This window comes from Triplophysa rosa, linkage group LG4 (assembly GCF_024868665.1).
Source record: "Triplophysa rosa linkage group LG4, Trosa_1v2, whole genome shotgun sequence".
Taxonomy (NCBI): domain Eukaryota; kingdom Metazoa; phylum Chordata; class Actinopteri; order Cypriniformes; family Nemacheilidae; genus Triplophysa; species Triplophysa rosa.
In genome coordinates, this window is record NC_079893.1 from 13,622,660 (window position 1) to 13,648,942 (window position 26,283).

The following is a 26,283-nucleotide window of genomic DNA, read 5'->3' on the forward strand; positions in this document are numbered from 1 at the left end:
ATAAACTTTTACATATAAAAGTCCCATGAGTGTGCTTTTAAGAAAGGTGTCCCGTCCACTTCTATTTCTTACCAATTTTTTACCATACCTTCTATACATACCAACCATCAACTTTGTTCTCGTGTAAACATTACTTTATCATTTTTATGTAAACTGGCCAAAGCGTCCTTCTGACTTCCGCTCTACCAGAAGTTGCGTGTTCTTCTCCGGAAGTCTTGCTGTTTTACATCCGGGCTGGTTTGTGATTGTTTGGTGTGTGAAGTTTTTATATTTCAGTTTAATCGCCGCAATCGTGTTTAAGGAGTTAAAGCGAACATGACTGAGGTAACTGAGCTTTGATTAACGGGTGTTCATATTAGTTGTTTGAGTAACGTTACATAACAACGAGTTTAGGAATGATGGCGCGCTTTATTTCAGCCCATGTGTGCTCGTGTGTGTTATCACATTTCTGCCTGAACGGATACAGATTGATTGTGTGTTTTGTTTTATTTCTACAGGATGTACAGAAGCACTCAGTGCACACGCTTGTGTTTCGATCGTTAAAGAGGACTCATGATATGTTTGTGTCGGATCATGCCAAACAAATAGCGCTGGACGAGCAGAGGTAAACGGTCGCGAATAAGAAATAGTAGTGATATTACCTATAAGACGACGAACTTCGTTGGTCCTTTAGGTTCTTATATGATTTCTTTCTTTCACCTCACATATTCTATAGCTACAAGATGAAGATGGCAGTAAAGATGCGAACAGAGTATGGACCTGTGTTACACATGCCAGTACTGAAAGAGGGGAGAGATAAAGGGCCACTCCACGCTTCTGACCCATATGGCCAGCCAGGATATTCCCTGCCAGGTACTTCTCTTTCATGTAGTACTACACACAAACCAAAGTTTTGATACATTAATGATTTTTAAGTGATTAACCAGCCCAACAATGCATAATAACATATTGCTTCAATGCAGATTCTACTCCAGATTACATGGTGACAGGAACACATCCATATCCTTCTGCTCCAGGTAAGACCCAGGTAGCATTTATATTCTGCAGGCATGTGATCACTGATCAGCCAAGGACAAAAAAGAAGGAAGACCTCACGCACCCTCGCCCAACCCCAATCCCCCCCAAAAATGGTCTTTAATGTTACTAATTAAATGTTACATGATTAAAAACAGGAAACTGTTTGCCAAAAATAGATATTTTTCACTTAGCAACACAAAAACAAACTATTATAATTTTCCAATTCCATCTGTTCTTGACTGCTTCCCCCTGTCACGCATAAGGCGTGGGAATGTCCTATTGGGAAATTCAACTGTGCTGAAATAGTGGGATTTTTATAACACCTAGTCCCATTAAGGGAATCAAATGTTTATTAGTTTAAAGCTACAATATGGAATATTTGGATTGCTAGATGGTGCACTTTCGAAACAACAAAAGGGCGAAGCTAAATGACGTTATGTAGGAGAGTGGAATTATGGGACATGTTGTTTTCACCATCCAGAGGCGTATGGAGATCGCACATCATGTTCACGGACGAGGTAATGAATTATTGGAGTCTGTGTCAAGTCCAAGTTGGTCGCGAAGCTCTCTCCATTTAGAAAACGCTTTTATTAATATTAAAAAGGATATGAATCCCTTTTTTATTTCTTCGTTTGTCCATAAGCCTGCTTGCCTCATTTGGCCTACGTTTACTCTTTTTTGGGGTTTCCTTTACTCGCCAAAGAGTAATTGTGGTTAGGGCTACAACAACTAGTCAATAAAATGGATAATAATCGATAATGAAATTCGTTGTCAACGAATGTCATTATCGATTAGTTGGTTTGTGACGTCACGCAGTTATAAATCAAGCACGTCTTCTTACCTTTTAAAGTTACCATTTTAGATGTGTCTCTCCGTGCAGCATGAGCTGCGCAGTTTTAAAGTCAGACGTGTCTCTCCGTGCAGCGCGAGGTGCGCAGTTTTAAAGTCACACGTGTCTCTCCATGGTTGTGTCTCTCCGTGCAGCACAAGTTGCGCAGTTTTAAAGTCAGACGTCTCTCGGTGCATGCGTCTCTCCGTGCAGCGCGAGGTGTGCAGTTTTAAAGTCACACGTGTCTCTCCATGGTTGCGTCTCTCCGTGCAGCACAAGTTGCGCAGTTTTAAAGTCAGACGTGTCTCTCGGTGCATGCGTCTCTCCGTGCAGCGCGAGGTGTGCAGTTTTAAAGTCACACGTGTCTCTCCATGGTTGTGTCTCTCCGTGCGGCACAAGTTGCGCAGTTTTAAAGTCAGACGTGTCTCTCGGTGCATGCGTCTCTCCGTGCAGCGCGAGGTGTGCAGTTTTAAAGTCACACGTGTCTCTCCATGGTTGTGTCTCTCCGTGCGGCACAAGTTGCGCAGTTTTAAAGTCAGACGTGTCTCTCGGTGCATGCGTCTCTCCGTGCAGCGCGAGGTGTGCAGTTTTAAAGTCAGACGTGTTTTACATGCATCTCTTCAAGCTGCGCAGTTTTAAAGTTTAAAAGGGAGAGGTGTTTAAATGACAAAATTAAAGATTATATTAGTAAAACTCAATTTGTGGCGTTTGCACTTTGCAAAGTACATATTAGGCTAAATACACTGATTTGGTGGTTTATTTAGTTCAGAGGTGGGTAACGAAGTACATTTACTTGAGTACTGAACTTAAGTACACTTTTTGTGTATTTGTACTTAAGTATTACTTTTTCTGTTTACTTTTTACTGTACTTCACTACATTTGAATGACAAATATCTCACTTTTCATGGCACAAAAAAAATATTTCTCCCACGTTTGGGAGAGACTATTGTCAGTTGCTTCTAATATGACACACATGAATCAACTCACCAGGTGTGTTAATTATGGAGACATTCACAACATTTTGGGAGAAGGCTAATGAGTTCAGTTGTGTATACTTTTCCCATATCTGATTTACTTATTATAAGCAAAAGATGTAATTACATTTATATCCGGTTAATGGAAAAAAAAATCTCCCAACTAATCGATCATTAAAATAATCGTTAGTTGCAGCCCTAATTGTGATCCATAATAACAGAACAACAGATGCTGCGTCCCAGATGCTGTAACCACTTCTGCATTTGCGTGTTGCCATAGTTTCTACAGCTGGAAACTGAGGGTAGTGCAGAGCACCGGATATTAAGTCACTAATATGCGACAAATACAAGGGACGGGCCATTATTTTAAATTGAAATTTCTCTGGATTTGCACATTCTTGGGAACATTTGGGATAATGTAAGTAGGGCTGCAACTAACGATTATTTTGATAATCGATTGGTTGGTCGATTATTTTTTCGATTAATCGATTAATCAGATGAAATGTAATTACATCTTTTGCTTATAATAAGTAACTCAGATATGGGAAAAGTATACACAACTGAACTCATTAGCCTTCTCCCAAAATGTTGTGAATGTCTCCATAATTAACACACCTGGTGAGTTGATTCAGGTGTGTCATATTAGAAGCAACTGACAATAGTCTCTCCCAAACATGGGAGCGAGGGGAGGGTCGGCCAAGGAAATCATTTTTTTGTGCCATGAAAAGTGAGATATTTGTCATTCAAATGTAGTGTACAGTAAGTACAGTAAAAAGTAAACAGAAAAAGTAATACTTAAGTACAAATACTCAAAAAGTGTACTTAAGTACAGTACTCAAGTAAATGTACTTCGTTACCCACCTCTGAACTAAATAAACCACCAAATCAGGGTATTTAGCCTATTATGTACTTTGCAAAGTGCAAACGCCACAAATTGGGTTTTACTAATATAATCTTTAATTGTGTCATTTAAAACACCTCTCCCCTTTAAACTTTAAAACTGCGCAGCTTGAAGAGATGCATGCAAAACATGTCTGACTTTAAAACTGCGTCACTCGTGCTGCATGGAGAGACAAGTGTGACTTTTAAACTGCGCATCTCGCGCAGCACGGAGAGACAAGTGTGACTTTTAAACTGCGCATCTCGCGCAGCATGGAGAGAAACGTGTGACTTTTAAACTGCGCATCTCGCGCTGCACGAAGAGACGCATCCACGGAGAACCACATCTGACTTTAAAACTGTGCAGCTCATGCTGCACAGAGAGACACATCTAAAACGGTAATTTTAAAAGGGAAGAAGATGCGCTTGATTTATAACTGCGCAGCTCGCAAGTGACGTCACAGACCAACTAATCGATAATGAAATTCGTTGACAACGAATTTCATTATCGATTATTATCGATTAGTTGTTGCAGCCCTAAATGTAAGTACACAACTGCATGAAATATATCACACTGTGCAAGTGATTTTTGCATATTTCATAACAAAATTCTTCCATATTGTGGCTTTAACAGTCACCTAAACAATATTTAATAAAATAGGTTTGTGCAAATATATTATGCTAATGTCAAATAAGATGGCATTTACAAATGGCCCTTGAGTTGTTTATACTAGGCCTACTTTAAATTGTATTCCTCTAACAATAATTGAACAAAAAGTAAAGAATATTGTGGCCTCAAGAGACTTCCATACACAGCCACTAGATGGCGCATCTACGTCATTCATACTGCGGGCAAACGCTGCATGTAGCGGTTTTAGATCATTTAAATGTATGTTTTAAGTAGAGACTTGAACGCGATTATATTACAGTGACTAGATCGGCCATTTGTATAGTTGCCATTTGTATAGTTTCAAGCCATCAAATCACAGAATGGCCTATTTTAGTCTCTGTATATAGATCATGTTTTAATGTTAAATCATATCATATAGACGTCTCAACTTCCAGACTCAGGATTTTCTGTATAAATTACAAAACGCTGTTCAGTTCCCCACTTAATTAAAAATGACACCACACATTTTTGAGTACCAAAACAGCCGTGTTTGGCTTCTATTAGTCTGTTTGGACTCTCTGGAAACATAAAGATAACTCCCAAAATGATGTTCTTCTGAATGAAGCGGTCGCTCAGCATTTATAACAAGCGTGTGCATGACGTAGAGAGCGTAGAAATGATCCTGTTGGCCGGCTGAATGATTACCACGTGCACATCCCCAATCCCGCCACGAATTAAAGTAAATCGAATGTATGCAATTTACGCGGGTGATCCCAGCAAGGTCAAAAAATACGGAAATCCGTATTTATATGGAAAATCACATCCCTGATTCTGCCACTGACAAATGTATGGTGTCGGGCTCTCAAAATATAATATAATTTTAAATGCATTGCTTAAAATATTATTCTTCAGAGGTCTAATTTAATTTATTTGTAATGTCATCAGGAGTTGCACTCACTGCCGACACACTGATGCAGAAGATGCCCAGCGAAGCAAGTGTTCACTCCATGGCTCTTGCCCTTCCTCCGTCTCAAGCAAGGTACATGCAAACACACATCTCAAATTTCTGTTTTCTCTCTTTCAAAAAAAAAGGAAGCTTCAGTTCCTGTCGGTCATATCTATGAAATTAAACTAGGATGTTCAAAAATAGTTTTTCAAAATAAGATGTTTTGTAAGTTTCCTTTCAGCCCTGTATTGGTAGATTAATGTTTCAAATGTAATTTTTTGTTCTGCAGGCAAGATGCAAGTCGAACTGCAGCCAGTGTGGCAGATATTCACAGACATGCGGGAGGTGCAGAGAGATCTCAGCCTCCACAACACGCACTGGTAAGCACCTCCTATATCCTAAATTGCGATTCTGTCCCTTAAAAGCTTTTTAGGTTTTAATTCCACTTATTTTGTCACATGTTGTTTTATATATTAGCAGGCTATTGTAATCTTCTCATTGTACATCACATTGTGTAGTTAATTATGTACTTGGATGTTGTTTTAATTATGTATTACATTTGTTTTTCGCTCCCTGGCAGTCTCTTGTAGAAGGAGGCACCAGGAATACTGTGCTCGTGCCAAGAAAAGCTCCTACGATGCCCAAACCTCAGTGGCATCCACCATGGAAACTCTTCAGAGTAAGCGCACTGCAATCTTTTTCAGAGTTGTTCAGCACGTTTCTTCGTGTGTCAAAGACGAGAAAGGGTTTAGGCATAAAAACAGTGTAATACTGCTTTAAATTGTTGGCTTAGAAAGTTTTCTGTTTAATTTAATTGCGTTTTTGTTTTTCTGTGCAAAAAATAAATATCATACATTTTTCCCTGATTTACAGAAGACGCCCACTAAAGTGTCATTCAGTGTAACAATCTTGTCAGGCATATTTACAACAAAAATCAATTTATGACATTAAGGCCCGGTTTCACAGACAAGGCTTAAGGCTAGTCTCAGACTAAAAGGAATATGTGACCTGTCTTAACTGAATATATCTTGCCCAGAAATATCTTAAAATATATCAGTGCCATTGTTTTGTCTCAAGATGCTCACCAGTAATGTATTCTTCGTAAAAGCGACATAAATATCTTAATTCAACTAAGGCATGGTCCTGGCTTAAGCTAAGCCGTGTCTGTGAAACTGGGCCTAAAAGACTAGTTACTTTCACCCAAATGCTAATTAGTTGTAATTTTACATTTTTAAAATTTGCCACTACCCTAGGTTTTGCCCATTTGTCAATAATAATTTTTACTCATTTAGAGCACAATAAAATGTAATATGCTCCCTTATGTGTACAAGTCAGAAAAAGCATGTTGTTTGAATTTGTACATAAATATTGTGTTACACTGAATGACAATGTAACATTATTTCAACCAAATGTTGACATTTTATTCTCCAAAAACGTAGTTGAAACCATAAAGTAGACATTTTACTAACATTTAATGTGCTTTCTATAGACATAAAATCACTTTTGTAAATTTCTTTTGATGTGGATGTGTTAACATCTTTGACCCTCATATCATTCCTTTGCTAATGAATGGAAAACTCTTGTTCTTTGTGTATTTTGCATGCTGGTAAAAAGGACGCTCTTTTTGAAGACCATAAATCTTCACATGTAAAAATACTTGGTTTACAATGTGTTTACCGTTTACAATAGCAGTGTTTGAGTGGACATTGTTTCCAGTTCGTAATACTGATCTTGTCCTATTGTGCCTCTCAGGTCATCAGTGGGCATCTTGGTTGGGTCAGATCTATAGCAGTGGAGCCTGGTAACCAGTGGTTTGTGACTGGATCAGCAGACAGAACTATAAAGGTGAGCTATACGAACAGACATAAGTCTTCAGTGTAAGTTAAGACTATTTCCCCAAATAAGACAGATATCCTTTTGGCAATATTTAAAACAAGCTGTCCTTGGCAGTAAATAAAAAGTTTTATGAAAGATTAATTTGTTTAAATGAAAGTTTTTACATTTTACTTTTACTTCGTATCCAATTGCTGACCTGACGTGCACCTCTCTAAAAATGTAACTGCTCGTCAATGCGACACGGACCACAAGCGCTGTGATTGGTCTGCTTGAACCCCCTCCCTTCAGGTCAAAAAACTCTGCGATAGCGTCGGATTTACTCATGCGCATTTCCGAATTATCTAAATAAATTAAGTTTTGTTTGCTGCTATCACTGCTAAATGCTTCTCAGACAGCGTACACAACGAACCCCTTCGGCTCTTGGTTACAAAAGCAACACGCCTGTGGACACTGACGCCTAGTGTCTATTGCTTGTCGATGAGGACAATGTATAAAGAAAACCGGCGCGTTGCCTGCAGCGTAGAGGTTATGGCGTAAGTCTGACGCAGAAGTAAAAATCTGCCGTAAACTGGAGTTTTCCCCTTGGTTTGTTCCACAGAATTAAAGTGACTCATTTTGCGTGTATAGACTTATCACCTCAGTAAATCAGATCAGTGTAAAATAGTAGGGATGCACGATAAATTATCGGTATCGGTCGATAATAAAATTTAGTCAGATATATTTTAGCCGATAAATCCTAAATCATTTCCTCTGGTTAAACTTCTTCAGCTGCACGCTGCTCAGTTAAAATACAGTACAGTACCCTTTCTGTAATGGTCATTCACTTACTGCTATCAGCAAAACATTGTTGATGTAGGTACAGCATGTAGATACAGTATTTATGAATGTGTACATTATAGGAACAAAAGCATATTGTTTAAATCAGATTGCTGTCTGAATGCTTTCTGTCTGGAGACCTGTTAGACATGTGGCTATTAAGAACATTTTTCTGGGTTGCTCTGGAAGAACATCTATAATTTGTTTATTAAAAAAAATATGGTAACACTTTACAATAAGGTGCTATTAGTTAACATTAGGAAATACATTAGATACCATTAGCTAACAATGAACAATTTAGTTTTTCAGCATTTATTGATTCTTGTTCATTTTAGTTTGTCAATACAGTTATTCATGTTAATTCATGGTGCATTAACTAATGTTAACAGTGACAATGTTTGATTTTAATAATGTATTAGTAAATGCTGAAATTAACATGAATTAATATTAATAAATGCTTTAGAAGTATTGTTCCTTGTTAGTCTAAGTTAGCTAATGCATAAACGAATTGTTGACAAACAGCACCTTGTTGTAAAGTGTTACCAAATATACACCAGAAAAGTTTGCAGGTTAAAGAATCATTAACTAGTGTAAAGTAGGCTTGGTACATGATTTTCAGGGGGAAAAGAGAACTAATGGTTACCTTGTTTTCTACAGTGAATGTTTTCAAACAAAAGCAGGCACGTTTTGCATTTTGTTTCAGTCTTAGGGAATTTTATATTAATATTTAGGCAAGGCAAGGCAAGGCAAGTTTATTTATATAGCACATTTCATACACAAGGGCAATTCAAAGTGCTTTACATAAAATGATTGACAGAGAAATAAGATGTATCTATAAAATGCAAATGATTTAAGATCACAAATACTTTAGATTTTAAGAGACAATAAAACAGCAATAAAATTGTTTAAAAATGTGAGTGTATATATAAAAAGAATAAGAGCAAAAGAAAAAGAAATTAGAAATAGAAGTGCAGTTGATGTAAACCAGTACAGTGCTCAGGTTGTAAAAGCACAGCTAAACAGGTGTGTTTTTAATCTGGATTTAAAAGTAGCTACTGTTGGTGAACATCTGACGTCGTCTGGAAGCAGATTCCAGCTATGGGTGGCGTAATGGCTAAACGCTGACTCGCCTTGTTTGGAGTGAACCCTTGTTATCTCTAACTGACTTGATCCTAATGATCTGAGAAGTCTGTTTGGTTTATATTCAATAAGCATATCTGAAATGTATTTAGGTCCTAGACCAATGAGTGATTTATAGACAATTAATAATACTTTGAAGTTAATTCTAAAAGTAACTGGTAACCAGTGTAAGGACCTGAGGATTGGAGTGATATGCTCAGATTTTTTGGATTTGGTCAGAATCCTGGCAGCAGCATTCTGTATGAGCTGCAGCTGTCTGATGGTCTTTTTGGGAAGACCTGTAAGGAGTCCATTACAGTAATCCACCCTGCTGGTGATGAAAGCATTAACTAGTTTCTCTAAATCTTGGTTTGAGACAAAACATCTGATTCTGGCTATGTTTCTGAGATGGTAGTATGCTGATTTGCTTATTGCTTTGACATGACATGACTGCTGAAACTAAGGTCAGACTCTAAAATGACACCCAAGATTTTTTGCCTTACTTTGTGTCTTTAGACCTCTTAAGTCAAGGTATGAGTTTACCTTGTTAGTTTCATCCTTGTTACCAAAAACAATGACTTCAGTTTTGTTTTTATTTAACTGAAGGAAGTTTTGACACATCCAGCTGTTCATTTCATCAATGCACTGGCAAAGAGAGTCAATAGGCCTGTAGTCATTGGGTGAGAGGGCTAGGTAGATCTGAGTGTCATCTTACATCGTACTTTTTGCATTATTTGGCCAAGTGGGAGCATATACAAATTGAAGAGGAGCGGAGCAAGAATCGAGCCCTGTGGAACACCACCACTCATGGGTGTCCAGTAGTGATGGGTCGTTCACGAACGATTCGTTCTTTTTGAACGAATCTTTAAAATGACTCGTTCATTTTGTGTTGACCGCGCATGTGCAACATTGTACCAGAAACCGTAATGAAGTTTGTCTCTCGAGTCATCAGGTCTGAGTCCTTTTATACCTGAAAGAGAAATTATTAGTTCGTCTCTCGAGTCATCGGGTCCGAGTCCTTATACCGGAAAGAGAAATGATTAGTTCGTCTCTCGAGTCATCGGGTCCGAGCCCTTTTGTTCTTTTATCAAATGGTAGCTCCGCAGGCAAACCTGCAGCCTGTACTGGAGTCTTCGAGTCCGAGTCTTTAACGTTATGTGACCACTTCCCAGATCATCAGTCAAATGCATGGTGTACGTGTTATATGTTGTATTATAGGAAGAAATATTATAAAATGATCAAAATATATGTGCAATAAACATCTTCTCTAAAACGTACCGTTCTGTTCTTTTTTCTGTCAGTATATTCATAAATGTTTCTTGTGGATTTCTGCATGTGTTTTTAATTTATCTTAATAACTAACTATTTTGCATAAGAACTGTGCTGGCAAAATATAAACATAAGCAACACTAGTAAAGTCAGTGTTTATGTCTAATGCATATATTACACAAGTGATCTCTTATTAAATAATTGCACATTTAAATGATTTCAATAGCCTATTATTATATACTTTGCAAACTGCACGAGACGTTTTAGTAAAAAACACAAGTGATCTCTTATTAAATAATTGCACATTTAAATGATTTCAATAGCCTATTATTATATACTTTGCAAACTGCATGAGACTTTTTAGTAAAAAACAACAACCTGTAAACCTTATTGCATACCCGAGTGACCCAAAATTGTTAATGAATTATAAATACATAACTTTACAGAAATGCTGTCAGGAAATAATTAAATAACTATTTCTCATAACTTGTCCCTAACTACAATATAAGTTATTTCTTATTATATATCTGATTAAAACTAGCATAAACGTTATGGGGTAATTTGGCTATTAACATGCAACATTAATTTAATTTGCTCAGATGAACGAAATGACTCGAAAAAAGATTTGTTCATTTTGCTGAACGAAATTCAAACATCCGAATCGCAAAAATGACTCGAACTTCCCATCACTAGTGTCCAGTCAGATTCATGGTTGCCTATGTTCACATAGTAACCGCTCCCTTTATGGTATTGATTGCTCCCACTGCCCCTGCTGGACTGCGTTCATATTATTATTTTTGGGTCCGAACCAGGGGTCGTTTGCGTCATCAATCCTGCAGCTGTTTACCCTGTCGCTTGTAACGACGACACAGGAGAAGGCGGCAAAATGCATTACAGTGCTCGCTTCACTTTTATACATGTTTTGTTTCCAAAGCTTCAGTACATAATGGCACTTTCGTCTATGAATGTACTGCAAATGCTCTTAAGAACGCTGAAGGCGCACAGAAATGAGACATCAGCTCTCTGCTTGGAGCGCGTCAGTCACGCTCGTCAGAAAAGTGAGTGAAACAAGCACAATTTAACCAAATAATATGTAATTTGGCAAGTACACCTGGCTGCAGGCTGCAGTACGGGGCGGTGCTACAGCTCCGCCCTCAACACATCCCATTGGTTAGCAGGAAATGACGTTGAAACCAGGAACTGAGGTTAAAAACATTATTGTTCGACTTCATGCGGTGCCGTTCAAACCGATTGTAATATAAACTCTGTATTTATTTATTAATATAAATGGTATGATTAAAAACTTCATTCATTTTTAAGATTGTAAGCAAGAGTCTTTCTACTACTTTTAGGTTGATTTTGATTCTGATTTTGGCTTGTCCTTTGCGAAAACTAACATAACTGTTAATAAGTGTAGTGACTGTTTAGGGTGTATTGATAATTGTTTTTATAACGATGGTTTTACTACACATATTATGGTTAGAATATGGTTACCGTAGCAGTTTGTGGTGTTTTACAAAGTCTTTGTTTACAGTTTGTTTCTCATTTTTCATTTAACAAAGTATGTCATTGTCTATGTATTTATTTACCGTCCTTTACTTGTTTTTATTTAATATTTTTATCATTATTAAAATTTATTTATCATTTATTATCCTACTTCTTTCTATTACAGTTATTTAATCCAGGCATTTTCAAACTGTGATCCGGGGCCCTCCAGAATGTTCTAAGAGAAAATTTTAGAGAAATATAAAGATAAAAGAAAAATGACAAAAGTCTACTGAACATTATTACTGTTTCCATATAAATATGTTAATTTTTATTTTGAAGTGAAGCAAGAAAATTTCTAAGAAAACAGTCCAAAAACATTTAAATTGTTTCTCTTTAGGTTTATACATCCATAATTTTTAATAGCCAATTAGTGTGTTGCCTTTATACAATCATGCTTATTATTTATCTAACATAGCTTCAATATTCCTTGTCTATAAAAAAACAAGCAGACACAATTACTGAATTACATCATTCACTTTATTTCAATTACAACAAATGATTAAAATGTATATGAATATTGAAGGATTAAAAAAAATACTACAACATAAGCATATATAACCAACATAAAATTACAACGATAAACAACTTGCATTACATTTACTTGTGTGTAAATATGTGTCTACACATACAATTACTGGCAAGTAAAACAGCTTTCTGGGTCCTCTATGAAATCTGAAAGGATCAAAAGATCAACCAATGTTAAATTAATTTTGTATACATTCTAGTCACAAATAATAAGATTAACAGCATGCACCGTGGCTTTTTGCTGTATTTTAACCAGATTTACTAAATAAAGTGAATGTATCACTGCCATCTGAATGTGATTTTTAATGTGATAGTACATCAGCTGTGGCATGCTGGTGTACTTACAGAAAGGGCACTGACTTGTACATTCCTTTAACAATTTCTCACACTCCCCTTAGGTTAACACTGTTTTATGCATGTTACCAAGGAGAAACGGGGAAAACCTGCAATGCCAAGGATCAGCAAACAGAAATAAGTGGGCTACAGAATGTCAGTTTTATCAGATTTGTTAACATGTTTCATTACAGTGATCTTATTTTTTTATCTTTAATAATTGGAGAGTCCATCAGATGTCGTTTCTTTTAAACAAGCATTTTATCCATTAATAACATTTATTTCCGACAGGGCAGAATGTGGTATTTAGCCGTTTTTGAAGCAAACTGCTATGTATAAAAAACATTCTCTCAACATCACAAGTTAATGATGTGGCATTTAGAGGGTTTTGCATCTGAACTATTCAATTGTTTATCAATGACAATCAAGTTCATTGTGGACATTGTGACTTCATCACGTGGAGCTCTGCCCCCATATGTAGCACCGCCCCGTACTGCATCCTGCAGCCAGGACCTCCTCCGATTTGGTACGATTGCGTTCATATCAGCAACGAAGCGTACTGGAGTTCACGTGAACTGCACCCAGACCTCCCTTTTTAAGCGAACTCGGGTACACTTTCGCAGGTGCGCACCCGGGTTCAGAAGACAGCCTTCACATCAACCAAACGAACCGAACTCTGACCTTAATCGAACCCGGGTGCTCACCAAAACTGCTAATATGAAACCGCCAGACTGCGCCGTAAGTGTGTTGTTGCCGTTTTCAACCTCCTACTTGTGTGAGCTAGTGTTCTCATCCCTGGCGTACATGAAAAACAAAAAAGGCAGCGCCTGTCAGTGGAGCACGATCCACAATCTACCCCCGTATCAAGAGGCTGTGCTCCCAAAAGCAGGCACATGTATCACATTAAAATACCCATAACACAGTTTCATGCACAGGTATTTAAGTTTCCTTTTTAGGTCGTAAGGTCAAGTTTGAACAAAGCAAATAAGAACCTAAAGAAAAATGTAATGTGAGTTGTTTATTATTATTTAAAGAATTAAGTATCAATCTTTATTCTAATGTGTTTTGTTCTAACGATTTCCACATACAGCAAATGGTTCATATCAGTCTATAAGATTTGTTTACACGTGTCATCGAGTTGTAAATGACAGATGGTTAATTTAAATGATTTGTTTCACCTCATATAATGTCCGTTGTAATGCATTTGTAATAACTTCATGCAGCTGTTTATACTTCATTTGTTGTTTGCTCATCTGGATTTAATTTTATATATGTATGCACGCATGTACATTTAGTTTAATCAGGGCTGGGGTGCCGTGGGAAAGAAAACACTACAAAGGGGTGCCTTGCTTTCAAAAAGTTTGGGAACCACTGGTCTAGATTGCTCTTTTTTTAGTAGAGGTTTGACAACTACATTTTTAAGGGACTCTGGGAAAGTTCCTGAGAGCAGTGAGGTATTTACTATTTTTAGGAGATCTGCTTCCAAACAGTTAAACACTCTTTTGAAAAGGTTGTGGGAAGTGTGTCAAGGCTGCAAGTTGACACTTTAAGATGCTGTACCGTTTCCTCCAAGGTTTTGTGATCAATTGTCTGAAATTCTGACAGAGTTACTAATTTCTGATGTACTGAAGTCAGACTGACCTGACTGCCGCATGGAGCTTTGCTGATTTCCATTCAGATATTATTGATCTTTTCAAGGAAAAAAGTTGCTAACTCATTGCATTTGTCATCAGACAGCATTTCCCTCGGAACTTGACTCAGGGGATTTGTTAGTCTCTCTACAGTTGCAAAAAGAGTGCGAGTGTTATTTAAGTTGCAGTTTATAATGTTAGAGAAAAAGTTCTGTTTAGCTTTGCCTAAGTCAACATTGAAGGCATGCAGACTGTCTTTATAGATGTTATAGTGAACTTCAAGTTTTGTTTTTCGCCACATACGCTCAGCTTTTCTGCATGTTCTTTTCATGCTTTGTACTGCTTGTGTGTTTCTCCAGGGTGCTTTATGCCTGCCAGTTATCGCCTTGACCTTTACTGGAGCAATGGAATCGATAGCATTTTTTACTTTTGCATTAAAGTTATCGAGGAGAACATCGATAGAGTCTTCAGATATACTTGGTGACAAAAACATAGCATTCATAAATAGCTCATTGGTGTTCTCATTTATGAATCTCTTTTTTACAGAGACTGGTCTATCTTTAGTGGCAGGACTGATTGATATATCAAAGAAAATACAGAAATGATCAGACAGCACCACATCTCTAATAATAGTGGATGAAATGTTTAGGCCTTTGCTAATGAGCAGATCCAGAGTGTGTCCACGATTGTGTGTGGGACCGTGCACATGCTGGATCAGATCAAAAGTGTTTAAAACATTTAAGAGTTCATTTGCAGTGTTGTTTTCTGTCTTGTCTAAATGAATATTAAAATCTCCAGCAATAACAAAGCAGTCAAATTCTGAGGAAATAGCTGATAGCAGTTCTGAAAAGTCATCAACAAAGACTGAGGAGTATTTGGGAGGTCTGTACATAATTGTAAACAGAGTGCGTGGTGCACCTTTTAAAGCAATACTCAAGTATTCAAAGGACAGGTAGTCACCAAGTAACACTTGCTTGCATTGAAAGAGATCTTTAAATAGAGCAGCTATTCCTCCACCTCTCCTAATAGCTCTGCAAACATTTATAAAAGTAAAGTTTGGGGGACAGATTCATTGAGGATTGTATCACTACAACTATCATCTAACCAAGTTTCATTTAGAAACATGAAGTCCAGTTTGTTACTGGTGATGAGGTCATTGACCAAAAAGGATTTGTTTTTTAGTGAACGAATGTTTAAAAGTGCTAATTTAATAGTAACTGTTTTTTGTTTTTTACCCCTGTCATTCTCAGAGTGACGTCTAATAGGTAGTAGATTAGATGGGTTTGCCATACGACTGGAAAGGGCCTTAGTTTTTTGCTTACTTATCAGGACAGATATAGGGAAAACTAAAGGAACACTGGGTTCCCACTTGTTCTGTAAATATTTGAGATTGTTGCTGTTATCATAGCGGGGACCCAGTTCATATCAGTTACCAGTGCTCTTTGCAGTCTTGTTTAGTCCACCTCCAGCAGATGGGGGTTTGTGTGATCCCTGGCGTTGTGGCAGAGGCCGGAGAGCTCTTTCAGAGGGAGGTTGGCTAGGTTGACCCAGAGGCTTTGGTGGTTGTGGGGCCCGTCGCTTTTTAGTTGAAACTTGTGGACTCTCGACAATAGAGTGGGAGAGTTTTGTTCCAGCAAACACTAGTTCCTCCATTTTCTCTGAGAAGCTCAAAAGAGATGATGTAGGAGAGAGGGAGAGAGGGAGAGAGTGTGTAGTGAGAGGGGCTGTGAGTCTGGTGTTTCTGAAGACTGAAGTATGTTGTTTTGGCTCTCCCGGTTGTTATCCACTGAAATGTCCTTGAGTGTTGAGTCTTCGTCATCGTCCAACTGATGTGATGTCACTGGGCAGGGTACGGCGTGAGTGGTGTTATCCAAATGTCCATCCGACTGCTGAGGTGGGTCACTGAGGTGTATGTGTGCCATTCAGGAGTGGACTGGCACACTCTGCTGATGGGTGAAGGAGGGAGAAGAGGATATTGTCCTTTAGCACTCTTGAACCAAGTTTGTTTGGGTGGAGGCCATCTGTTGTAAAAAGTTGTCTTTGACTCCAAAAGAGATTAAAGTTGTCAATGAAGTTCAGTCCTCTCATGTTACAGGTTTTTTGCAGCCATGTGTTCAGACTGAGTAGCCGAGAGAACATATTTGTTCCCCGAGCTGGGAGAGGTCCATTGATGAACGACTGAACTTTCAGTTTTCCAAGCATTTCAAAGAGTTCATTAAAATCCCTTTTTAAGAGCTCTGACTGCTCTTTTCGAATATCATTTTTCCCCACATGTATGACAATCCGATTTACAGACTTATGTTGTGTCAGGATGTTGGACAGTTCCTTGCTTACATGAGCAATCATTGCTTGAGGGAAATAGTATGTAAGTATAGCCCTGCTACGAAGGTTTCTGATAATAGAGTCCCCCACTATCAGAGTATTGGGCTCGGCTGCTTTCTGAGCAGAGTGCCTTTGCCTGTTTGACACAGAGCGTCTGCCAGCTGCAGTGTCCACTTTTGATTTTTGCCTGACCACATTTGGGGATTCTTCACCCATATTCATTAGTGCCTCAAATCTATTTTCAAGATGTACAAGGGGTGGTAGAATACCAACATTGTCTAGTCGAGTCTTAGCCATATCTGGGGTAGATGAAGCTAATGCAGAAATTTGTGAAACTCGTGACAGTCTAATATTACGAGCACCTTTAGGTCTTGCGCCCTGTTTCTGCCAACGGTTTGTGTCCTCGGTTACCTTTGTTTGCATCTGTACAGGTTTGTCTGAGCTCACTATAATCTGTTGAGAAGTACTCAGGGTTTTCCTGGCTCAAAATGAGGTGGAGGTGGTGCCATCCTGATCTTGTACACAGACACACACACGTAAGGCCTACCGTACCTTTAAGTGGCTTAACCAGAGTGACTTTGAGTTTGACATATTAAAAGTTCTAATAAAATTAGATAAAAATGACAATTATTAAGTTAAATAAAACATTACTTTTATTCAACCAAACAGAAATGTTTTTTTAATCAAATACAGCTTTTTTATCATTTCAACTAACTTTTCAGCCCACAATAGCCAACTGAATTAACCAGTCTTTCTAAATGAGCAAAGCTCATTCACATCTTCCATTCTCTGTGGTTCACTTTAAATGATTCAATGATTTCTTATATTTGCTAGTGACTGAAAAGTTCAATAGTTTAAATGAATCGGTTCAAATGAGTCATTCGTGTACGAGTCGTTTTTAATGCAATGTGCGTTCATACTGGCGAACTCGCTGTGTACAGTATACGCTGATTCAACGATCCAACTGCACAGCTAAAGACATTACAATGATGTGCGTCATGTTAATTTAATAAATATCAAGAAATTAAACGTACTTGGATGCAAAACAAACAGCTGTGAAACACAGGCTGGCTCTTGTTCTGCAACTCTTTTTAGTGCCTCAGTGTGCTGATAACGAAACAACGCCTCCACTGTGGCGTAATGTTGCAACTGCAGTTACAAATGACAGTCTGTTAAATGCACGCAGCATTACTTGTGAAGACTCGCAACATAATTTTGGCGAGAGCCTGAGGCGGCACGACATTTGACGGAGGTGGCCGCCTCCAATTTCTCTATGCAGGAAAAACCCTGGTACTGGGTTCACAGAACTCACCGGCTATATGCTGAGGGGGTCCACGGCGAGGCTCAGCTGTGTGTTCCTGCAGAGACGGCAGTATCGAAAGTAACTTTGTTTCGAGAACTGCAATCTTTTGTAGAAGTTTGTGGCAGTTTTAGCAGCAGGTGGTTGTTGATCCAAAAGAAGACATTTTCACACCAGTTTGAGTGTGGGCAGCGGAGTTATCCTTAAGAGTTTCAATTGTCAGCAGTAAGTTAGCAAACCACTATCCTAGAAAAAATCCTGGTTGCTGAGCATTCCAAAAGTTTTGAAATATTTCCCAGAGTCTTTGGTTTTAGTTCCTAATTGTTTAGTCTGAGCACTGCACTGAACTGCTGGTGTTTAATAAAGCATAAAAGCAGAAGCGCAAAGCACGGAGCGCTAGTAAATGCGTCCAAACAGTAGCAAAGCTGGAAGCATACTCCATATAGATACTGTATATCGGCCAATATATCGGTTATCGGCTTCCAATGTTAAAGAATTAGCGGTTATCATTATTGGCCAAAATTTACATATCAGTGCATCCCTATAAAATAGATGCCTTAAGGTACGATCACACAGAATGTGCTTTTCATGTTCGAAAACGCGAGGCGCTCCGCGCTGCTCTTTTGGTGACTCTTTGAAAAGAGCAGGACGCAGCGTTTTTTGTATGTTGCTAGGTAACCCGAAACAGCCACAACAAGTTTCTCCTCCATGTCTCCAGGCGTTCCGAGCATTGCGACAAGGGAAGCCCCGTACCTCAAGTTCTTTTTGGATTAATGCATCCTTTGTTCTGTAATGACAGATCTGGGATCTCGCCAGTGGAAAGCTTAAATTGTCTCTGACGGGTCACATCAGCACAGTGAGAGGTGTGGCCGTAAGCACACGTAGCCCGTACCTCTTCTCCTGTGGGGAGGACAAACAGGTTAAATGCTGGGATCTAGAATATAACAAGGTATAAACTTTTTGTAATCCGTTTAAATGTTCATTTTACATATCAAAAAATATAAATGTATCGCGTCTCCAGTCATATTCTGCAACAATGCATGTGCTGTGTTAATGGTTAATGTTCTTCTATGCAGACGGTTGTTATATGTATTTTTTGTTGCCAATATAAGGTTATAAGACACTATCATGGTCATCTGAGTGCAGTCTATGACATTGACCTCCACCCTACCATTGATGTTCTGGTGACATGCAGTCGAGATGCCACTGCAAGAGTAAGCCATCATGCAATCCCTCATGCCTCAGTTTTTTAATTGTCTTGATGATAATGGTTTACGATGAATCTGCTGTACCAAAGTAGTAGATATGTTGTTTGTGTGTGCTAGGTTTGGGATATCAGGACCAAGGCGAATGTCCACACCCTAACTGGACACACAAACACAGTAGCTACAGTCAAATGTCAAAGTGCTGAGCCACAGGTGATTACAGGTAAGCATTCATGTCATTCAGATGCTGCCTATAAATCTTGTTACACAGAATTAGCAGAAGTGCTTTAAAAAAATCTTCATCAAACATGTTGATTTGACATTTTTCATGGAATTAACTAATGGTTTTCTGTTTTCCATGTGCTTTACTCCTTTAGGCAGTCACGACACGACCATTAGACTCTGGGATCTGATTGCTGGCAAGACAAGAGCCACACTGACCAATCACAAAAAATCAGTCAGAGCATTGGTGCTCCATCCCAGACAGTAAGTTACTATGTGATATGGTTTTATGACAAGTTGCTCTGTATAAAAAGCACAACTTACTAACATAAACAGAATAATAAACTTGTAAACACAATAAAGGTATCCCAGTCAATTTTTTTCAATTTAAAAAAAAGTGATTTTACAGAAGCTTTCTTGAGTTGTTATATACACAGTTTTCTTCATTTTACAGATACACTTTTGCATCTGGTTCTCCTGACAACATTAAGCAATGGAAATTTCCTGACGGAAACTTCATCCAGAATCTTTCAGGACATAACGCCATCATCAACACGCTGGCTGTCAATTCAGATGGTGTACTGGTGTCAGGAGGTAAAATACAACCCACATTTTGTGTTACAAAGCCAGTTTTAAAAAATATTTTGCAATTGTATCCACCATCATCCCACTATAGATATTTACCAACACATTCTTTTGCTATTTTGTCATTTTTAATGTCAATTGTGTATTGTGCGTTTTGTTTAGGCAGTGCTTTTAATAAAAAGGTTTGTGTGAATGTTTTTGTCGTATAATTTTTATCAGGAGTTCATTTGAAATGTCATGTCTGACTACCAATGTGAAGATAATATGTAATGTTGATAGATCTATTAGGAACTATTGTGTTGTGTCCTGTTGTTTTACTGTCACCCTATACATTTTTTCCCTTGCATTCCTAACATGAACAATTTAATTTCTAATTTATTACATTAGCTGATAATGGCACAATTCATATGTGGGATTGGAGAACTGGCTATAACTTCCAGAGGATTCATGCTGCGGTGCAGCCCGGTTCTCTGGACAGTGAGTCCGGAATCTTCGCCTGTGTGTTCGATCAGTCTGAGAGTCGACTCATAACAGCAGAGGCAGACAAAACTATTAAAGTCTACAAGGAGGATGACACAGCAGTAAGACACTCTCCCTTCACTACTAATGCTTACCGGAATCGAATAATAATTAAAACTCTTAAGAAAGTTCTGTATATAGTGGGAAAAGTAAAATCCTCATGAACTAGATGATTCATAGATGCTTCATAATGATTTGTTTGCATGGCACCAAATAATTTTTAGGAATTTTGTTTTTAAAAATGTGGATGTTTTTTTATTTTTCTGTAGATATTTTTTTAACGTTTTTATTCTCTTTTAGACTGAAGAATCCCACCCCGTTAATTGGAAACCAGAGATTCTGAAGAGGAAAAGATTTTAGTTTTTTATTTTTATTTGGAACCTTTCATTTTGCTTACACTTATTGTCAGATGATTTTCAATATGCTGTTTGCTTGTAGCATGATTGTAAATGTCACACTCATGAATTAAGTAATTGTGAAACAACTCTCCATAAGGTGTTGCATTCTGCTTCTATTTGCCCATTTAACAATATGAAAATTACAACAAAAAGTGTTGGTGTGTGCAAGGCCAGTCCTTTCAACTGTTAATTTTGATTGTCAATAAATTCTTCATAATAAGTTGGAATGGATTAGGATTCAGATGTGCAGAGACCCAAATAAAACAAGTATCGTTTCATTTGTGCGTGTACATCTTTTAGAATTCAGTTATATTAATGATGACCATACATGTTTGCCAGGTATAACTGAACTCCACATCTGACTATTTTCTACTTCAGTGTTTTATGTTTAATAATTCAGAAAACATTAAAAGGCAAAAATAACATTTTGTCTGTAAAAATGTTGTATTACCTGACATTTGCTACAACAATTTTGTAAAATAAAGAACTCTGGAATCCAGACAACAAACTGTTTTCTTATTATTAACTGACCATCATCAATTCCTGTATTTAGTTTAGGGTTAGGGTTAGTTTTAAAAAGAAAAAAATGAATTCTTAAATAAAAGGTCAATTTTAGCACAATGGGCAACACATGAGAAATAGGTCAAAGCACTTCTAAAAGCTGTGTAGACTACAGTTTAGTTAATGTAAAGAATAAAATAACAGTGAAATCTTTTTATTTGTACTATTGTAAATATGATCTCCACAAAAAGGGGAAAGTCGTGCTTGTTAAAACTATTACAAGTTATTTTTGTTTGTTTATTGACGTTTCAGCAGTATTACAGGTTTTCAAAGACAGTTGCCATTAAATTAAACGGAATTATGCTGTTACAATATGACACCAATACTTGCACAATTTAAAAAGTACACTAAAACAATATTTCAATGTATATAAATACTTGAAAATACAAATGAAAAATACATGAGATGTAGAATTTAAAGCTTTTCAGCAATAAAGTCTTTTTTTTAAATCAGGCTTGAGTGAGGACTAGTCTGAAACTATCCACTGGTGTCGCTGTTTGGCATTAAAATAACTTTTACAAGTTTACGGTCATATTTGTATGTTTTTTCCTCCTAGAAAGTGTCACTTGCGAGCAAAGAGGCGGGGTTTGGTTTTAATTCAATAAACAACAGTACTTGAATTTAAGTATAGATTTGCTTAATAATTCCATGTTAGGTACCATGCTTGAGCTAATACTTGAGCAATTGCAAGTCATTTTTAAGTGAACTATTCCATGGGGAGAAGGCATTACATGTGTTGAAATGGCTGATTTGGTATTTATTGCACCACAGCAAGTATTATGAAATATTTAGAGAGCTAGAGAACATCAGCATTTGGAGTGAAATCCTAGTTGACACCATTGCAGTGTTTTATCAATGCAAGTCAGGCAATATTGACTTATTGACCATTCCCACAAAGACACCCACTCTAAACCTGAAAAACAAACACACCAACACACTCCACCATGTATTTAATAGTGATTATGATTCTCTTACATTTACTTTCACTAACAATTTGCAATCTCTAGTTTGCTTCAAACTGTAACTTGCAAGCCAACAGAGAATTTTTCAGTAATGTAAAACCTCTTCTTATCTCCTCAGTTTCAAGGATCCCATGTATTCATTTGTGTTTGACCTCATTTATATTGTAAAGTAAGGAGCACTAGAGAAGAACTTTGATTTTTAAAAAAAGTGGAAACATTTGTTAATTTATTGTCAGGTGCAGTGCATTAGACCAGTTGCAATTCAAACAAGTTGATATTTAACAACATGGTTTATGTATGAATCTTCCATATAGAAAACAATTACGTCTAGGATATCGTAATACAAGTAACAGAATGAAAAAATCTGATTCCAACAGACAGATGTTCACACTCACTTGAAACTTCATGTCATTTCTGTATTTCAAAATTAGATTTGCAAAAGCAAAATGCATTGGTAAGGTCTTTAAATGTCTCCAAACTGCTTGACACCACTTTGCTGGCCTCCGGCACCAATTCTGTTGATGGGAATGATCTTCATGGTGGTCTCCTTCAGAGAATACCAGCGACTGTGCCATGTGGCCCAAATAATTCCATTATCATGTCCATTTTGACTGTCCTTCTCTGTGTACTTGCCACCTGTAAAGAGAAAAACAATATCTCGGAAAAGAGGTAAAAAAACTATTCTGTCCTTTATTGATATAAGACTGGTGTATAAGAAGCAGACTGTCAATTGTTATTTGCCCTTGACAAATTACAGTTCAAGAGTGTCTAACAACCACCTACGACTGGTTTACTAAACAAAGTCTAAATGAAAGTAATGGGTTTACCCGTGTAGTATTTTCCATTGAGATGAGCAGCGTGGCAACGGTTCATCCACCAACCAGACCCCTCCTGCAAGGCACAGTTTTTTTGAAACTTGTCATTGTCTTTATCAGGTGAACTGAACTGCATGCCATTGTGAGACGTGTAGAATTTGTCACTGGGGTCATCCCCGAAGTCAAAGCCATCGAAAGCATCCCCAGCATCTCCACCAAAGTAATAAGCATACGTCAAACGGTATGCATCGATTTCCGGTCCAATTTTGAATGTGGCATAATCAGCGTACCTGATAAGAGAAGTTTACAAGAGGAAAATGTTTACACTTGTGACAAAATGTTGAAAACTGGTTATACTCTATTTCTATTGATTGCAGTGTTTCCTAATATTTAGCAACATGTTTGATCTGAGAAGAGGTCATGCAATGTTACTTGGAAAAAAAATATGGTAGCAGAACAAAGTCCTGTGTGACAACAAAAACAAAAAGTTTGGTTTACTTTAGATCTAAGTGACGGTTCACCCAAAAAGGAAAATTCTGTCTAACCATCTTGTCATTTCAAACCTCTATGACTTTCTTCCTTCTGCAGAACACAAAAGAAGATATTTTGAAGAATGTTGTTAAGCGAACAATGGTGGTACCCATTCACTTCTATGTATAGACACCAAATCAATGCAGGTCAATGGGTCCCCCGTTCGGTTACAACATTCTTTAAAATAACTTCTGTGTTTTGCAGAAGAAATTCATACAGCTTTGAAATGGTCAGTAAATAATGACAGAATTTTCGCTTTTGGGTGAACTATCCCTTTAAATATAATGCTCAGGTGTGCAAGATCCTTCCAAATATATAAAACATTAGGTACTAGGACTAAATGAAGTGTGGAGTTCCAGTTTTGACAAACTTTGACAGCATTAGAAAGGAAAGTGTGTGAGGGTTTTCTATAATTCATTACTTTTTGTTGCCTTCCCAATCGACCATTTCTATCCTCAGAACGTAAGGCACACTGGACTGAACAGACAACAGATGCATCTTCTCATTGCCCAGCCAGAACTCTGTTCTGTCATCTGGCGAAAGGTACCCAAAGCCTTCCTTGTACTGAATCCAGTTTCTGTTAAAGTCAACGCTCCCGTCACTTCTCTGAAAAACATTTAACCAATTCATTTTGATTGACATTCAACACTTGTTTTTTATGAAATAATTTTGTGTTTCTTTAGAAAATGTCTATAGAAAATGTGTACCCTCTGAAGGACAGTCCATCCTCTTCCAAAGCTGTCTATCTCACAGTAGACCAGGAATGGTTCTTGAGCTCTGGCTGGTTTCACGTAGTAGAGTCCACTAACCTTACCGCCTTTGTTCGCGATGTCCTGACAGTCTGAGGATAAAGTGTACAAATATGCTGCAGCGCTCTACTCTTGTAAAAATGCTTCAATCAGTGTTGCAACATCTATCACTTTTTTACCTTTGCCTGTTATTGTCTGAATTTCCACGGTGTCTTTGCAGGGCTCTTTGCACATCTGGTCCAGCTGGAGAGACATCTGCTTTAGATCGACCATTTTTTTCTCATTAGCTTGTAGGGTCGCCTGCAGTTGACTAGGCAGAGGGAAATAAAACCCATTAGGATTGTGATTTGTTAAGTGACGCCTGTTTATTAAATAGGACTAAAACAAGGTATCAAAAAGTTCTCACTATATTTGATCCTCCTGAGTGACAATGCTCTTCTCAAACCGTAGTATATCATCCAGCATGCTTGAGGATTTTTTGATGTATGTATCTGATAAACAAATTAACGTTACTCTCATAAACAACATTAAAAACAAACCAGATACTTAACAAGGACAAAGAATTCAAAGGTTAGAACTAGACTGCCTTTATGTACTGTTATTTTATATGAGGAATCTGAGATCTTATCCAAAACTGTATGTAGGATTTTTTCGCACTATGAAGTATTAAAGGGTGCTACCTGTTGATTGCTTTTGCGCTTGTGTTTCTGAGTCTTTCAGGTAGACCACTTTGTCCTGTGCTCCTCTGGTAAGGTTGGCGATTTCCTCCAGATCTTGTTCCATTAGGTCCAGCTGTCTGTCCACATCAGGTTTGTACCGGTGCAGGTAATCTGCGACTCCACATGTGGTTGGGCAGTATTTCCCCTTCAAGAGAAAGAAAAAAAAAACGTGAGCACCCTTAAAAACGCTGACAGATACACTGAATATTTTAAATGGAATTCGGAATAGATGTCTAATGCCATACTTACAAAACCATCGTTGGGGTTACATTGTTCTTGTGATGGTGAATAGTCCCCTCTCATTTGCTTAGGGTGAAAAAGCAAGAAAAAGAAGATTAGCAAATAAACCTTACAACAAATTTGCCATTGCAGTGAAAGTAAAATTCTGTGTCGCTCACCGCTGTCGATAACGTCGACAGCAGAAGAAGAAAAGCAGCCACATGTATGAACTGAGCCATGTTGGTCCTGCAGTCTTTGTGAGTGACCGTTGACTACCGCAGTATATTTATCCGATCAAGGTCCTACTCAGAGATGGAGATAACGGTCCACTATACAAATAAGAGATACCACCACCCCTTCATACTCACTGCCTGACTCAGAACTAACCGTAAATGCTTCAGCATTTAAGTCAACATGTCCATGCTAATGTCCAAGTACAAAGTAATGTACGTAAATAAGGAACGCAGCAGAATGAAGAATTTTATTACTGAAGATAGCCAAAATATCTCACTGAATAGACTGTAGGTACACATGTTAACCATATCACTGCTTGTTTAAAATGTTTATCATTCAAAATAAAGGGGCAAACTAAACAAACTAAAAAGTCAAACAGATTATTTACCATGACACAGCACAATCGCATTTCTGCTGAGCTTATGGGTCAGTCTTTGCTCTATTGTAAGTTAATAATTTCACAACATTTTCAACATTTCACTTCAGTAGACACATATGCTGTCATACTTTAATCCCCACCACCTAAAAAACAACAAAAATGTCATGTCAGGACAAACACTGACATCAGTGAGTCATTCTTTTTTTACTGGCAAGAAAGTGTAGATTTTGA

General features: G+C 37.7%; 2 protein-coding genes across 2 annotated transcripts; one reads left to right on the forward strand and one right to left on the reverse strand.

Annotated features, from left to right (window-relative positions):
* Positions 1-213: 213 nt before the first annotated feature.
* On the forward strand, positions 214-21,379 carry plrg1 (pleiotropic regulator 1). The gene is made up of 15 exons (XM_057332440.1): positions 214-324; positions 498-604; positions 716-852; positions 963-1,016; positions 5,255-5,348; positions 5,545-5,635; positions 5,836-5,934; positions 7,008-7,100; positions 18,754-18,903; positions 19,067-19,168; positions 19,280-19,382; positions 19,537-19,645; positions 19,836-19,975; positions 20,354-20,547; positions 20,786-21,379. Exons 1-15 carry the CDS (start codon positions 316-318, stop codon positions 20,843-20,845), a joined length of 1,542 nt encoding a protein of 513 aa, XP_057188423.1. The 5' UTR covers positions 214-315; the 3' UTR covers positions 20,846-21,379.
* A 728-nt stretch (positions 21,380-22,107) lies between these two features.
* Positions 22,108-25,733, reverse strand: fgg (fibrinogen gamma chain). The gene is made up of 9 exons (XM_057332416.1): positions 25,619-25,733; positions 25,470-25,526; positions 25,182-25,365; positions 24,908-24,992; positions 24,681-24,811; positions 24,460-24,593; positions 24,174-24,358; positions 23,234-23,511; positions 22,108-23,042 (listed from the first exon to the last, which is right to left on the reverse strand). The coding sequence occupies exons 1-9, from the start codon at positions 25,676-25,678 to the stop codon at positions 22,870-22,872; spliced, it is 1,287 nt and encodes a 428-aa protein (XP_057188399.1). The 5' UTR covers positions 25,679-25,733; the 3' UTR covers positions 22,108-22,869.
* Positions 25,734-26,283: the final 550 nt, after the last annotated feature.